The 16,633-nt window shown below is 40.7% G+C and overlaps 1 protein-coding gene across 2 annotated transcripts in view; it reads left to right on the plus strand.

The window, feature by feature from the left end:
• Nucleotides 1-16,633, plus strand: part of GRIN2D (glutamate ionotropic receptor NMDA type subunit 2D) — a 1,662,686-nt gene that overhangs the window by 1,019,104 nt on the left and 626,949 nt on the right. For both annotated transcript variants that reach the window (XM_073602755.1, XM_073602756.1), the window contains exon 8: nucleotides 1,467-1,635. In XM_073602755.1, coding sequence (XP_073458856.1) covers nucleotides 1,467-1,635 — 169 coding nt within the window. The remainder of the gene's footprint in view (nucleotides 1-1,466; nucleotides 1,636-16,633) is intronic.

Here is a 16,633-nt window from a genome sequence, read left to right on the forward strand (position 1 = left end):
AACTGCAGCTGTACATCCACGTCATCTCATAGCCTTGTATCCTCCGCAAAATTGGGGGGGGGGAGGGGTGGAGGTGGACAAGGATGGGAGAAAGAGAGAGAGCCCCAATAGTGTAGTAGGTTAAAATAAACACGTTTTATTTCAAAAGGTTTAAAAATGGACCCTTACAATAAGGAATTTAAAAACAAGCATAAACCACTGCTAAGGCATCTGAACGCCGCTCTCATGTCACTTCTGGTATCGCTCAGTCTACGGCCACTCCCTACACGTTACGTCATCACATGACTTCTTCAGGCCTTCTTTTATAGCATGCTCTCAAACTTTGTGTCGGAAATTCCTATGGAAAATGGAAAATGTGTGATGGAGCCTACACATGGTCGGAATTTCCGACAGCTAGGTCCTATCACACATTTTCCATCGGAAAATCCTATCGTGTCCAGGGCATTACAGTACAGTATTCCATTTAGGTACAATTTCAAACAGGATATAACTACAAGACTGAAACTGTTAAATGTTGTATATTTTTGTATTTAGTGACATGCATAGGTAACCAGTGTTTTAACAGGTTCAGCTCTTTTAGAATGGACTTCCTTACAGTCTTAGCTATGCTTTTGATGATAAGAATTAGCAGAAATGTTTAAAGGATGTACAGAAACGTGTGTTTGTTCATATTTCATGTCCAGCTTAAAAACAACTTTGTCCTGTATCCAAATTGACCATAAAGCACAACTCAAGTACAATTTAAGCATAAGAGCTGTGCAGGAAGTGGGCCCTGATTTTTTAGGGTGTAAGAATACAGACTTCATAATTGCTATTCTTCAATTGCAAGGAAGGGTGGTAGGTTACAGATTACATTTCTAAATTTCTTTTAGATTCTTATCTGATGTTTTGATGTTTTTAAAAGAGTTTTTCATTTCCCTCAAAAAACTCTTTTCTGGTGAAGTATGTATGTATGAAGTATGTTACTTGATGTGGTCTCCCCTTAGACCTCTTTACATTAGTTATTACTTGAAACCAACCTTGATGCTGTCAAAAGACTCAGATGTTCATTGACTTCAGTAGGTTACAAAGGCCACAACCAGAATCTGCCATATGGTACAGAGAAGCGTCAGATTTTTCAGCAGCCTAGAACTGTTCTAAAGTGGATCCATTTAAACTCTTCAGGGCTAAGCATGGTGACCCTAGTCATTTGCATATACTCTCCTAGGGAATGTAGCACTTTTTCTGAATAGAATGAGATTTGTTTTTAAACGTACCACAGCATACCACAGCATACCACAGCATTTACCTACTGTGGAAACCAACACACATAATACAAAATGAACACAAACATTTTTTACTGAATACATTTTTTATGCTTTTATTAAAGACATACTGAATACACTGTAAATATAAGTAGAATTGTTGGAATTTCGTAAGTCTGGGGTGGTAAATTCTTATACTTTCTTTGTCTCTCTTTTCCACAGTCATATGACAGACCCCATTATATTTGTCAAGCAATGCTGTAAGGGATTCTGCATAGATATTCTTAAACGCCTCGCAAAAACTATTGGCTTTACATATGACCTTTATCTTGTGACCAATGGCAAGCATGGGAAGAAAATCGAGGGAGTATGGAATGGAATGATTGGAGAGGTAACATCTATAGTCATCTATTTAAATGTTTAAATTATCATTAGATTGAAATGAAACATTAAAATGATACAAGATCTATACACTTTTATTTGTTCTGTTTGTTACCTAAAGCGGACCTGACAATGTATTTGACTATAGCCTTTAGTCAGAAAAGTAGTGCAAAAAAAGAAATGGATGTGCAAAGTGCAGTAACCTATAGCAACCAATCTCCTCTGACTACAGTACACTAAATGGGGATTGATTGACTTGGGTTCTTGCACTTGGCACATCATCTTTATTATGTGCTCTGCTTTTCTGAATAAGCCTGTGTGTTGGCTTGATAAGGCTAAAAGCAATGTTCCAAACACAGCAATCCACTTAAACTAATTAGACTTTACATTTTACAGGTGTGACTAGATAAACTGAATTCTGATAGCTTTTTATTGGTTACTGTACTTTACCCTTACAACTCTTTGTGCTCTTGTATTGAATGTGTTTTGACTATATATATGCATGAATTAAAAGGTTTTAACATGATATTGAGGAAGCCAGTCTTTGCAGAATGAAGACTCAGCAAGGACAGACTTTGTGTTTTTGTTTTAGAAAGGTTTCTTTAAAACATGAACCTAAGCACCCCCTGAAGGAGTGCGATTCCTCTAGCGGGACTTTTTTCACGGGGTTACCTCTAATAAAGTAGAAAGTAGTAGAAGTTTATAGTTTTTGTATAAAAGTATTGTAGTTTATTAATTTAGCATCTAAAAATCATTACACATGACCTAACCATATAGACAATAAAATGGATGCATGTAAATGGGAAAAAATAATTCTACAAATAAATGACCAAATGCAATGATACAGGTAGTAAAGAACCAATGATCATAGAACCCGACGTTTCGAGGTAAGCAAAAGGGGTTGACCTCTTCTTCAGGGGCAACGACAATTGGTCAAAATGGATATTTCATCTAGAAAAATTAACAAAAAGCAGAGCAAACATAAATGGATGAATATCTCAGGCATTCACAGCAGGAGGCAGTAGAGAGCATCTAGTTTACATTATAAAGGTCAATAGACATTAACATATGTTACATCTTTAGTAAGTTCCAGGCATATACATGCAGAGATTTCATACAGACCCCTTAAGATTCATATAAACACTCCCAGGGACATTATCAGCATCCAATGCGAATCAAGAATTTGCCGCCCGTCAAGGCCACACAGGGATCACAGAACCGAAGCTCAAGAAGATAGGGAAGATACCAGGTGAATCACAGGAAAAAGAACCAGGGTGGACTGAGGTTGCTTCACAAAGGATATCCCCAATATAAGAACAGACACAGTCCTCCCCTCACTGCGAAGGCTTGAGACAGCCTGTTTGATGGAGTTAGAGGGTGGGGGGTACAATCCTGCTGCAATGAAAATATTTCAATGAGAGTCTTAAAAAGAGAGCCTAGTATAAATACAATACTATTCTCAGAATTGTAAGGAGTATTGGGGTTAGCAGATTCACCCGAGATTGTCAATATAGAACATATATAACACGTACCTAAAAACTGAGGATAAAAGGAACCAGATCATGGGTCCCAATTTCAGCAGCAGGAAGTATTTGAATAATACCCCAGAATCAAAATGGAGTCAAAAAGGAGTCCAAGGAAATATGCAGGTTCCCTGGTTGGGTGTGAGTATGCATAAGTCTGCAGATTATAAAACACATCAGGGAAATATTATAGGTAAGTAAACGGTTAACCGTCTGTAAAATTTCCAAACATCCCAACCAGAGGGGGTCCATGCATTTACCTGCCTGTCTCAGCTTCCTCCAAGCACGTCTGTGTGGTGTCAGTATTAGCTGATTAATGCAGTGCTGGAGGAGTTTAAATGTGTGTTTAATTGCAGTGGGTGGGGATGTCCAATCAGCAGCCTGATTGGCTGAACCATGAGTATGGGGCGGTCACAAGTTTTTGTTTTTTTTTCTCTTTTAGGGAGGACGTGAGATGTCTGTCTAGGATATCCCCCGGGCAGAGCGACGCATAGCGTCATCCCCACGAAACACTCCCTGGAGTGAAAGCATCCACAGCAGGGAGGGGATGGACATGTATAACAGCGCTGTGCTCGGCGGGGGGCGGAGCCAGCACAACGTGAAGGATTCCCCCATGCGTCTAGAAGTCCCGCAGCGCAGAGCTGGCGTGCCCGTTGTCGTGGAGATCCATGACACAGACAGAGAGAGGGGGGGGTCCGGGAGTGCTCTGAAGGGAGCGCTCCTCGGTCTCCCCCGGGTGCGCTGAGTGAGCTAACAACACAGCCCAGGCCTGGATGGATGGAAGGGAAATGAGTGAAAGTGATTGGATAAATGGTAAGAAAAAACAAAAAACAAAAAAAAAACAGAAATAGGGGACACAGACATGCAGAAAAGGGTGTAAAGAAGGAAGTAACAGTGAATGGAGAAGTGACAGCAGAAAGTAAACAGGGGAGGAAAGAAGAGAAAATGCAGTCATATAGGAGGAGAAGGAGGGAGAATCCTCCTAGGAAAGGGAGGAGGAGAAAAGCAAAGAAGGAGGAGGTAAAAAGAGAATGAATATAAGAACACCGATACTTGATGGATCTCCGTGTGGTCGGGAGGGACGGTCCCACTGGATCAGAAAAAGTCCTGAAATGACAGGAAGGAGTTGTTCCATTATATATTTTAAACAGTATATTATATCACAGGCTAAACAGGAATAACATGTTCAAACTATGAATATATCTATAATCTTATTAGTTTATGTGTCCTATCAATTCCAAAGACCATCCCTGGCCAGGGGCATATTCCCAGAGTGTATGTATTTATCCAGTCACGTGAGAGTACGAGATTACTATAGTGGGTAAAAAATAATAATCAATAAACAAGGAATACAGATAGTCCAGGTAGGCAAAGGACTACCTCAATTTAAATAAAAGGGGGGGGGGGCGATCCTATTGTGGAGGTTCCCATTCAGATCCTCCTGAGGAGAAACCCTCCAGGAAGGGTCTGAAGGAGGTGGTTGCATTGAGGCCAGGTGGCATAGTCGCATTCAAGCAAAAAATCCACCTTTGTTCGGCCTGCATTAATATTTTGTTGGTGTCGCCTCCTCTAATACCAGGGTGTATTCTGTCTAGAATCAGGAAGGAAATCTTTGGAGTGATTCCTTCATGTAGGTCTCTCACATGTCTTCCCAGGGGGAGGCTTGGATTACTGGTCTGCATGGATAGGATGTGTCGATAGGCGCGTCGCCAAAAGGGCTGAATAGTTTTGCCCACATAGAAACAAAAGCAGTTACATAAAAGTAGGTAGACTACATTAGCTGTTTGGCAATTCGCATAGTGTTTAGGGCGGTAACGTTCGCCATTTGGGAGTGTTATATTGCGCGTGGTGTTCATAAAGCGGCAGTAGTTGCACCCCCCACAAGTAAATGTACCTGGGTATTTGCACGGATCCTGGTGTCCGGAATCGTGGTATTCACTGGACACCAGGTAATCCTTGAGAGATCTGGCTCTTTTGAATGTAAAGACCGGGTGTTTGCTCACATATGGGCCTATAGTGGGGTCCATTGAAAGAAGATGCCAATACTTATTGGCGATTTTTTTTGAAGGTTTCATGCTGGTTGCAGTATTTGGTTATAATCGAAATTGGATTCTTCTTGATATTTTTAGAGGATGGATTGTAAAGCAATTCTTTCCTGGGTTTCACTACTGCCCGATTGTAGGCCTTTTTGAGGCATGATTTAGAGTAACCCCGCAGTAATAGTCTCTCCCTCAGGAGATCAGCCTCTCTTCTAAAGGTTGTGTCATCTGTGCAATTTCTGCGTGTCCTCAAGTACTGACTGAAAGGGATGGATGCAATTAGGGGTGTTGGATGAAAGCTGCTAGCATGTAATATAGTATTGCCCGCTGTTGGCTTCCTGTATAAACTACTGCTGATACGTCCCCTGTCATCTTTATGGATGGTTACATCCAAGAAAGTTATGGAAGAATTGTCAAAGGTCATTGTAAAACTCAAATTGAAATTATTTGTGTTCAAACATTCTAGGAAAGGTTCCAGTTGATATTGTGGGCCGTCCCAAACAAGGAAGACATCATCGATGAATCTGAGCCATAGGCTCACATTCATCATGAAAGGAGCCAGTAGGATATAGTCCAAGGAATCCAAGAAAAAAATCGTCCCAAACAAGGAAGACATCATCGATGAATGTGAGCCATAGGCTCACATTCATCATGAAAGGAGCCAGTAGGATATAGTCCAAGGAATCCAGCAAAAAATCACCCATTTTTGGATTAAGACTTAATCCAAAAATGGGTGATTTTTTGCTGGATTCCTTGGACTATATCCTACAACATAACCACTTTACTTTCAATGGCTCCCACTTCCTCCAGGTGCAGGGGGTAGCGATGGGGACCCCGTGTGCCCCATCGTATGCCAACCTGTACCTGGGGGAGTGGGAGCGCATGATTAACCAATCCGAGGAACTGGCTCCTTTCATGATGAATGTGAGCCTATGGCTCAGATTCATCGATGATGTCTTCCTTGTTTGGGCAGTAGTGAAACCCAGGAAAGAATTGCTTTACAATCCATCCTCTAAAAATATCAAGAAGAATCCAATTTCGATTATAACCAAATACTGCAACCAGCATGAAACCTTCAAAAAAAATCGCCAATAAGTATTGGCATCTTCTTTCAATGGACCCCACTATAGGCCCATATGTGAGCAAACACCCGGTCTTTACATTCAAAAGAGCCAGATCTCTCAAGGATTACCTGGTGTCCAGTGAATACCACGATTCCGGACACCAGGATCCGTGCAAATACCCAGGTACATTTACTTGTGGGGGGTGCAACTACTGCCGCTTTATGAACACCACGCGCAATATAACACTCCCAAATGGCGAACGTTACCGCCCTAAACACTATGCGAATTGCCAAACAGCTAATGTAGTCTACCTACTTTTATGTAACTGCTTTTGTTTCTATGTGGGCAAAACTATTCAGCCCTTTTGGCGACGCGCCTATCGACACATCCTATCCATGCAGACCAGTAATCCAAGCCTCCCCCTGGGAAGACATGTGAGAGACCTACATGAAGGAATCACTCCGAAGATTTCCTTCCTGATTCTAGACAGAATACACCCTGGTATTAGAGGAGGCGACACCAACAAAATATTAATGCAGGCCGAACAAAGGTGGATTTTTCGCTTGAATGCGACTATGCCACCTGGCCTCAATGCAACCACCTCCTTCAGACCCTTCCTGGAGGGTTTCTCCTCAGGAGGATCTGAATGGGAACCTCCACAATAGGATCGCCCCCCCCTTTATTTAAATTGAGGTAGTCCTTTGCCTACCTGGACTATCTGTATTCCTTGTTTATTGATTATTATTTTTTACCCACTATAGTAATCTCGTACTCTCACGTGACTGGATAAATACATACACTCTGGGAATATGCCCCTGGCCAGGGATGGTCTTTGGAATTGATAGGACACATAAACTAATAAGATTATAGATATATTCATAGTTTGAACATGTTATTCCTGTTTAGCCTGTGATATAATATACTGTTTAAAATATATAATGGAACAACTCCTTCCTGTCATTTCAGGACTTTTTCTGATCCAGTGGGACCGTCCCTCCCGACCACATGGAGATCCATCAAGTATCGATGTTCTTATATTCATTCTCTTTTTACCTCCTCCTTCTTTGCTTTTCTCCTCCTCCCTTTCCTAGGAGGATTCTCCCTCCTTCTCTTCCTATATGACTGCATTTTCTCTTCTTTCCTCCCCTGTTTACTTTCTGCTGTCACTTCTCCATTCACTGTTACTTCCTTCTTTACACCCTTTTCTGCATGTCTGTGTCCCCTATTTCTGTTTTTTTTTTGTTTTTTGTTTTTTCTTACCATTTATCCAATCACTTTCACTCATTTCCCTTCCATCCATCCAGGCCTGGGCTGTGTTGTTAGCTCACTCAGCGCACCCGGGGGAGACCGAGGAGCGCTCCCTTCAGAGCACTCCCGGACCCCCCCCTCTCTCTGGCAGTCTGTGTCATGGATCTCCACGACAACGGGCACGCCAGCTCTGCGCTGCGGGACTTCTAGACGCATGGGGGAATCCTTCACGTCGTGCTGGCTCCGCCCCCCGCCGAGCACAGCGCTGTTATACATGTCCATCCCCTCCCTGCTGTGGATGCTTTCACTCCAGGGAGTGTTTCGTGGGGATGACGCTATGCGTCGCTCTGCCCGGGGGATATCCTAGACAGACATCTCACGTCCTCCCTAAAAGAGAAAAAAAAAAAACTTGTGACCGCCCCATACTCATGGTTCAGCCAATCAGGCTGCTGATTGGACATCCCCACCCACTGCAATTAAACACACATTTAAACTCCTCCAGCACTGCATTAATCAGCTGCTACTGACACCACACAGACGTGCTTGGAGGAAGCTGAGACAGGCAGGTAAATGCATGGACCCCCTCTGGTTGGGATGTTTGGAAATTTTACAGACGGTTAACCGTTTACTTACCTATAATATTTCCCTGATGTGTTTTATAATCTGCAGACTTATGCGTACTCACACCCAACCAGGGAACCTGCATATTTCCTTGGACTCCTTTTTGACTCCATTTTGATTCTGGGGTATTATTCAAATACTTCCTGCTGCTGAAATTGGGACCCATGATCTGGTTCCTTTTATCCTCAGTTTTTAGGTACGTGTTATATATGTTCTATATTGACAATCTCGGGTGAATCTGCTAACCCCAATACTCCCTACAATTCTGAGAATAGTATTGTATTTATACTAGGCTCTCTTTTTAAGACTCTCATTGAAATATTTTCATTGCAGCAGGATTGTACCCCCCACCCTCTAACTCCATCAAACAGGCTGTCTCAAGCCTTCGCAGTGAGGGGAGGACTGTGTCTGTTCTTATATTGGGGATATCCTTTGTGAAGCAACCTCAGTCCACCCTGGTTCTTTTTCCTGTGATTCACCTGGTATCTTCCCTATCTTCTTGAGCCTCGGTTCTGTGATCCCTGTGTGGCCTTGACGGGCGGCAAATTCTTGATTCGCATTGGATGCTGATAATGTCCCTGGGAGTGTTTATATGAATCTTAAGGGGTCAGTATGAAATCTCTGCATGTATATGCCTGGAACTTACTAAAGATGTAACATATGTTAATGTCTATTGACCTTTATAATGTAAACTAGATGCTCTCCACTGCCTCCTGCTGTGAATGCCTGAGATATTCATCCATTTATGTTTGCTCTGCTTTTTGTTAATTTTTCTAGATGAAATATCCATTTTGACCAATTGTCGTTGCCCCTGAAGAAGAGGTCAACCCCTTTTGCTTACCTCGAAACGTCGGGTTCTTTACTACCTGTATCATTGCATTTGGTCATTTATTTGTAGAATTATTTTTTCCCATTTACATGCATCCATTTTATTGTCTATATGGTTAGGTCATGTGTAATGATTTTTAGATGCTAAATTAATAAACTACAATACTTTTATACAAAAACTATAAACTTCTACTACTTTCTACTTTATTAGAGGTAAACCCGTGAAAAAAGTCCCACTAGAGGAATCGCACTCCTTCAGGGGGTGCTTAGGTTTGGCAAAAATTGGGATGGGGGCTTACCTCTAGAAAAATATACAGTGCCTACTGGGATGACACCTCCCTCCTTTCTTTAAAACATGAAAGTCATGAAAGTGAACTTATACTTCAAGTAAATCCTCTTACGTACAGGCTAACAGTTAAATAAACAGTTAAAATTCCCCCAGGTCTTATACACAATGCTATAGTACCTGGCCACCACACCGGGGCAGGTGAGATCTGAGCAAAGCAAACAGGTATTTGCAGTTGGCAGACAGGCAGAGGGGTACAATGACAGTCCAGGTACATGGCAGAATAGGTTCAGAGTAGTCAAGGTTCAATCAGTAGTCAAAAGATAGGCAGTATTCAGAAAACAGTAGATATCGAATCTGAGGTCATAAACAGGGGAATACAAACAGCAAAGCAGAACCGGCAGACAGAGAGCTTGAGCATGTATTACACACTCTATCACAGACATGAGACTGCAGGCTTGGCTGGTTTAAATCAGGTTTGGTCTCCATCCAGAAACTGGCCATATCAATCACCTTGCAGGTGGACAGACAGACAGGGATGCATCATAGCCAAAATCAGGATTCTGTAATGAGATCAGCAGCTGTCAAACAACATGTTTACACGCTCCTGACAGCCAGGTAGTACAGACAAGAAGGTGGCACTATTTTCTCTGTAATGCCCCGTACACACGGTCGGATTTTCCGATGGAAAATGTCCGATCGGAGCGTGTTGTCGGAAATTCCGACCGTGTGTGGGCTCCATCGGACATTTTCCATCGGATATTCCGACACACAAAGTTGGAGAGCAGGAGATAAAATTTTCCGACAACAAAATCCGTTGTCGGAAATTCCGATCGTGTGTACACAAATCCGACGGACAAAGTGCCACGCATGCTCAGAATAAATAAAGAGATGAAAGCTATTGGCCACTGCCCCGTTTATAGTCCCGACGTACGTGTTTTACGTCACCGCGTTCAGAACGATCGGATTTTCCGACAACTTTGTGTGACCGTGTGTATGCAAGACAAGTTTAAGCCAACATCCGTCGGAAAAAATCCTAGGATTTTGTTGTCAGAATGTCTGAACAAAGTCCGACCGTGTGTACGCCCTATTAGAGTGAAGAATATAGTACTACATCTTCACATGTAGCCTACTGACTGAACAGTCAAGGAGCAAGGACGCAATAGTGTTCACCCTGCTCTCTTCTCTTGGAAGGGTTCACACAAATAGCCAGGGCGCTGGATCAATAAAAATGTCAAAGTTTATTAAAACATCACAGGAAGACTTACATAACAGTCTCTGGGAAGCACTTCAGAGGTGAAATTGTGAAGCTGTAAACAGCAGACACAAACCAGGGAACACTAAGTTGGATGGTGGTATGCCAAACTGCTGTGAATCAATAAGCTGTCAGCATGTGCACAGAGCCCCTCCTGCCCCGCTCGGTGGGATCAATGCTGCAAACTAGGAGGGCCGAGTAGCACTGTTGATGGACTCACAGGGACTCAGAATGTCAAGGTGAGTGAGGGATTCACTCAATAGCAGTATGAGATGTAGGGCAGCTGGGCCAGGAGATGGAATGCCAGACCTCCTAGGATGTAGTGGATTAGTCAGTGGATTTAAAAGAAACAAGGGGGGGAGGTGCCTCTCTAAGTGTAGTATTAAAACAGTAACATTTATTGCACAAGATTAAAAACACAAGATATTTTTTATATTGTAAGTGTTTTTAATCTTGTGCAATAAATGTTACTGTTTTAATGCTACATTTAGTGAGGCCCCCCCCCATTTCTTTTATATGTTTTGCACAGTTGCTGGACATACTCTGAGAATGGCTGCCTCTTTTTAAATCACCCCCTTACCATGGTTCAACTTTGTTTTTACCTAAAGACTGACTAATCAAATGTACATTACTACAAACTAAGGGCATTGCCTCCTGGAGCGCCAGATACCCAATTTACCTTCACTTAAAGTCAGTGGATTGAGTGGGCTGACGAACATGTTTCAGGGTCCCAAATACTTTATTCTCCAAAGAAGATAAATGGTTACTCACAAGGAAAATGAACTTAATAATCCAGTGCACTAGGTGAATAGCACCTATTAAAATCTAATATTGCTACTTCCTTAAGCAAGGACATCCATAGGGAGGATTTTTTTATTTTTGATGTTTAATTTGTAATAATATTTTTCATGTAAATGGGACTATTTTTTGCATTATATTATTTTTATGAAACATTTGATTAACCACTTCAATACAGAGCATTTTCACCCCCTTCCTGCCCAGGCCAATTTTCAGCTTTCAGCGCTGTCACACTTTGAATGGCAATTGCACGGTCATGCAACATTGTACCCAAATTAAATTTTGATAACTTTTTCCCCCACAAATAGAACTTTCTTTTGGTGGTATTTGATCACCTCTGCAATTTTTGTTTTTTGCGCTATGGTCAAAAAAAGAGCGACAATTTTGAAAAAAACACAATATTTATTAATTTTTGCTATAATAAATATCCCATTTTTAAAAAAAAAACATTTTTTTTCCTCAGTTTAGGCCGATATGTATTCTTCTACATATTTTTGGTAAAAAAAAATCCCAATAAGCGTATATTGATTGATTTGCGCAAAAGTTATAACGTCTACAAAATAAGGGATAGATTTATCATTTTTATTTATTTATTTATCTTTTTTACTACTAATGGTGGCGAGCTGCAATTTTTATCATGACTGTGACATTGTGGTGGACAAATCAACCACTTTTGACACTATTTTGGGACCATAATTTATAATTATTTATAATTTCACATTTTTAAAGCGATCGGTGCTATAAAAAATGCACCGATTACTGTATAAATGTGACTGGCAGGCAAGGGGTTACCACTAGGGGGCACTGCAGGGGTTAAATGTGTGTCCTAGGGAGTGATTCTAACTGTGGGGGAGGGGACTGATGAGGCGAGGAGACCAATTGGTGTTCCTCTGTACAAGGAACATACGATCAGTTCTCTCCCCTGACAGATCCATGTCCCTGCTCTGTGATGAGCAATCGTGGGTGCTCGGCGGACATCGCGGCCGCTGGGCACCCTCTCCACAATGCCGGGAAGCTGAGGACGTCATATGACGCCCACCCGGAGGGAGGAACGGTTCCTGTCGCCGTCATTTTACAATACGGTGGTAGGGAATCGGTTGGGTATTGAAGGATGCATTAAAATAGGTGCTTCTGTTGCCCTTCTATGTTTAGCAGGGACTATTAAAATATTGGCCGCAGTGTGATAGAAACTTATTTTCCTCCAATGTTTGCTGTAGAGTTTATGTATATATGGCAGCGGTCACTAGGTAACAAACTAAGGGCATTAACATCCCTGGCGGTTTTCCTGAGTGTGGCTCAGGGTTAAATTTCAGTACCATTAGCCGTAACCCCCGAGCCACACTCGGGATTGCATTGCAGGATCCTGTTGCAGTATACTTACCTTGTCACCAGGATCCTGCAATGTGTCTGTGGGCTCTGTCCTCCGCCCGATGCCTTTGTGTGCCGGGCTCCATTCCCTGCGAGCGATGAGACGCACAGGGGCGGAGCCCGGCGGCAAATTAAAAAAAACTGAAAAATCATAACACATACAGTACACTGTAATCTTACAGATTACATTACTGTTGGAAATAATTTCACATTGCTTTTGTCCCTAGTGGTTTGTCCAATGCCCTGCATGCAGTTTTATATTATATATACTGTTCTTTCTGCCTGGAAACTGGAGATTGTCCATAGCAACCAAAAAGTGTCCCTTTACGTCAAAAGTGGTTTTAGACCAGCTAGAAAACAGAGATAGTAAATTAGAACACTTTCAGATTTGAGCGATAGTGAATAGTGGGGAAATTCATCTTATTATTATTATATTTTTTATAATTATTTATATTTATTTATTATATTATAATTTATGATTTTGTGTTTCAAACTTTATCATACCTGGGATATCTACTAGACTCTCTTGTTTGGACAGATTTAAGTGTGTTATTGCTAAGAATTACAGGCCTACAATATAAAACTCCAAATTTCTATGCAAAATAATTGTACTGCTTTGAGACGCAAAAATCTGACATAATCATACTGCCAGGGAGGTTAATACAAGGACTGGAGGATATCTGATTGGGTTTCCCTATTATAAAGTCACTGTATCACGTGATGAAATGTGTCAGAGGGTGTAACCACGTGATGTCATCACGCCCGAAAGTCTTTGAGCAGCCATCTTAACATATCCTTCACATGGATGTCCATGCTTGAAGGAGAAACAATACTAGATTTTAATAGGCACTATTCATCTACTGCACTGGATTATTGAGTGCACTTTCCTTGTGAGTAGTCATTTATCTTCTTTGGAGAATAAAGTATTTGAGTGGTTTCATACTACACTATGAGAGTTTTTATTTCTTATATCACTGGGTCATAACACTGTAGGATTGCTGCAGTGTTATGACCCAGGGATCTGGGAAGGCTGTGTTTGACCTTACCATTTTGTGGGCCATTTTCTGAGGTAAGAGGCAGCAGTAATGGGTGGTGGAGCACAGCGGTGAAGCAAGCTTTTTACTCATGTATTCCATTAGAAGCACATATGTTATATGCATTATTATTATTGTGGATATACACTACATTGGTGGACTTTCATATTTATTCAAGAAATAAGGATTGTGTTATTATTAAATTAAATTATTCCACAGAAATTACACAGTAGTGGTTGACTTTTTATGTTTTACTAAGTAATAAGGATTGCAAAACTTTTATTCTTAATTAATGATCATTTTAATGGATTTCTGATTTTTTTGTATACGTATTATTTATTGGTATATATATATATATATATATATATATATATATATATATATATATATATATATATAGCCTTGCTTTTATTTATTTCTTTTTTGTGAACTATTTTGGTTTAACGTGGTGATTTTTAGTTTTTTTATTTGCTTTTAACATTCAATTTTGGAATGATAGGATTTCACCAAACAAAAATGATATACACTGTTAGAAATCGTACATTTGAGAAAAAGTTTCATTCCTGCTCCTTTGAATTTTCTTGTCACTTTGGTCAAGAAAATTGGTCACTGTGTGCCAATTTGACCTTATTAGTGATTAGAAAAATGAATGAACATTCCTACAACGTTCTTACAATGAAAAATGTCAAACAAAATTCTATTAGCGTACACCCAGCTTTAGTTATAAGTAAAATACCTTTCATTTTTTTATTACAAATATACATTGTTTTATATCTGCCTGGAGGTCAGCCCTAATTATGTAACCCATCCTAGAGAAAACATTATTCAGATTTCCTGGTATGAACTGCTACTCTTTTAAAGTTATTGTGTCTGTAATGTACACGAGTCTATGGTAAAATGTTGTGAAGATTATCCGCATAAATCATTAAAATGTTTTTGGAGACTAGGTAGGGCCAAATGATAGTGAACTATGAAAAATCATGAAAAAAGGAAAAATTAATTAACCACTTGCCACCCAGGCCAATTCTGACGTTTCTCTCCTACATGTAAAAATCATAATTTTTTTGCTAGAAAATTACATAGAATCCCCAAACATTATATATTTTTTTTAGCAAAGACCCTAGAGAATACAATGGCAGTCATTGCAACTTTTTATCTCGCATGATATTTGCGCAGCAATTTTTCAAATGCGGATCACTTTTATTCCTATTACAAGGAATGTAAACATCCCTTGTAATAGGAAAATGGCATGATTGGTCCTCTTTACAGTGAGATATAGGGTCAATAAGACCCCACATCTCACCTCTAGCCTGGGAAGCCTGAAATAAAAAGAAAACGATCTTGGCTTCCCAGCCGAGGCGGCGCCATTTGTTTGAATGCAGAGGTCGGATGTGACGTCATAACATTGTACCCGGCTTCTGAACGATCATAGAGATTTCGGCGACCATCTGGTCCACCGGAAATCTCTATGGTAAACATCCATGGCCGGCGGATCCTGTCTCTGACTCACTGATGGAAGCGATGAGTCGATAGAAGCACCGGAGGGCGGTGGGAGGGGGGGAAACCCCTCTTGCCACCCGTAAGAATGATCAAGCGGCGGAACATATGATCATTCTTATGGTGTAGGGAATCACCAGCTGAAAAAGCCAATATCTGAGTGATGCCTGTAGCTGCAGGCATCATTCAGATATACCCGCACAAAGTCAAGAACATCATATGAAGTGATATAGCTAAAAAAAAAATTAAGAAGGCCATTCGTCTTACAAGGCAAGTAATGGGGCAGTCACCAGATCATATGCATTCTTTTTAGATTACCACAATATTCTCTTTTGTAGTTACCTTAGAATGCACAGGACAGCAAGAGCTACAATCCCTGAGTGTAGGATGTAAACAAAGCCTTGACTCCCATTATGCTATGGCTGTCCACTCTGGATACGTGTCCTGAGATCTGTAACAGTGATATGTAACTTCTTTGTGTTGAAGAGGGCTAGGGGTATAAGCTGAGACCATTTTTTAAAATTAGCGATTGTAAAAGCTAGGCAGTGTAAGGTGTAAATTAAAAAAAAAAACAAGAACGTTGAACCTGGAAATGCTTGTAAAGTAGCGTAGGGATGTGATGCCAGAAAGGAGGAGAATTTCACCCAGTATCAGACACTAACATACTTTTGCACTTTGGACACAAATCCCTACAACAGATCAAACTAAAGACAACTGTGCTTGATATTATACACATATTAAATTAAATACAATAACATTGCATTAATGATTTTATATTAAATTCCTCTTATACTTTGTCAAGCAGTGGTAAAAAGTAGAAATGAGCAAATCTGCCTGGGTTCAGTCAGTTTCATGAATCTTGCTTGAAGTTTGTGAGTTTTGGGGCAAACCCCATCAAAGCCTATTGGGGGGGGGGCAGGCAATCTTGTTATTTATTTCTAGGTATTTGTAGGACTGATAGGCAAACTATTGTCAAGCAAAAGGGATGGAAAGCCATGCATGTCAGGGGGGCCAAAAATTGGCATTGGCCGGGGCAAATGCTGTGCGCTCATTTATAGATTGTTCCTTATTCCTGTAGGAAAATTTGCTGTATTTTCAGCCAAAAGCTGATTCGCTGCATCCCCATAATAGCTCGTAACCCAAATCGTATCCCTAGTCAGAAGTAAGAGGGAAACAAGTGATGGAATAGGACATACAGTAGGACCTATCTATTGATACTTTTGTCCTAAACAAAGCAAAATAATCTTTATTAAAGTTTGTTAATCCTACTTACTTTGAATGATAATTAAAATACATGTCATTCTGTGAAACCATACAACTGTATAGTGGAAAGAAGAGTTATTTTACAGCCAGAGCATTTTGTTAATCCTGGAATTAAATGTCGTATAATACAAAAAAACAAAGTATTTGCCAAAAAACTAGGGCATTTAGACAAATGCCAGCCTCC

Source organism: Aquarana catesbeiana, linkage group LG10 (genome assembly GCF_042186555.1).
Source record: "Aquarana catesbeiana isolate 2022-GZ linkage group LG10, ASM4218655v1, whole genome shotgun sequence".
Taxonomy (NCBI): Eukaryota; Metazoa; Chordata; class Amphibia; order Anura; family Ranidae; genus Aquarana; species Aquarana catesbeiana.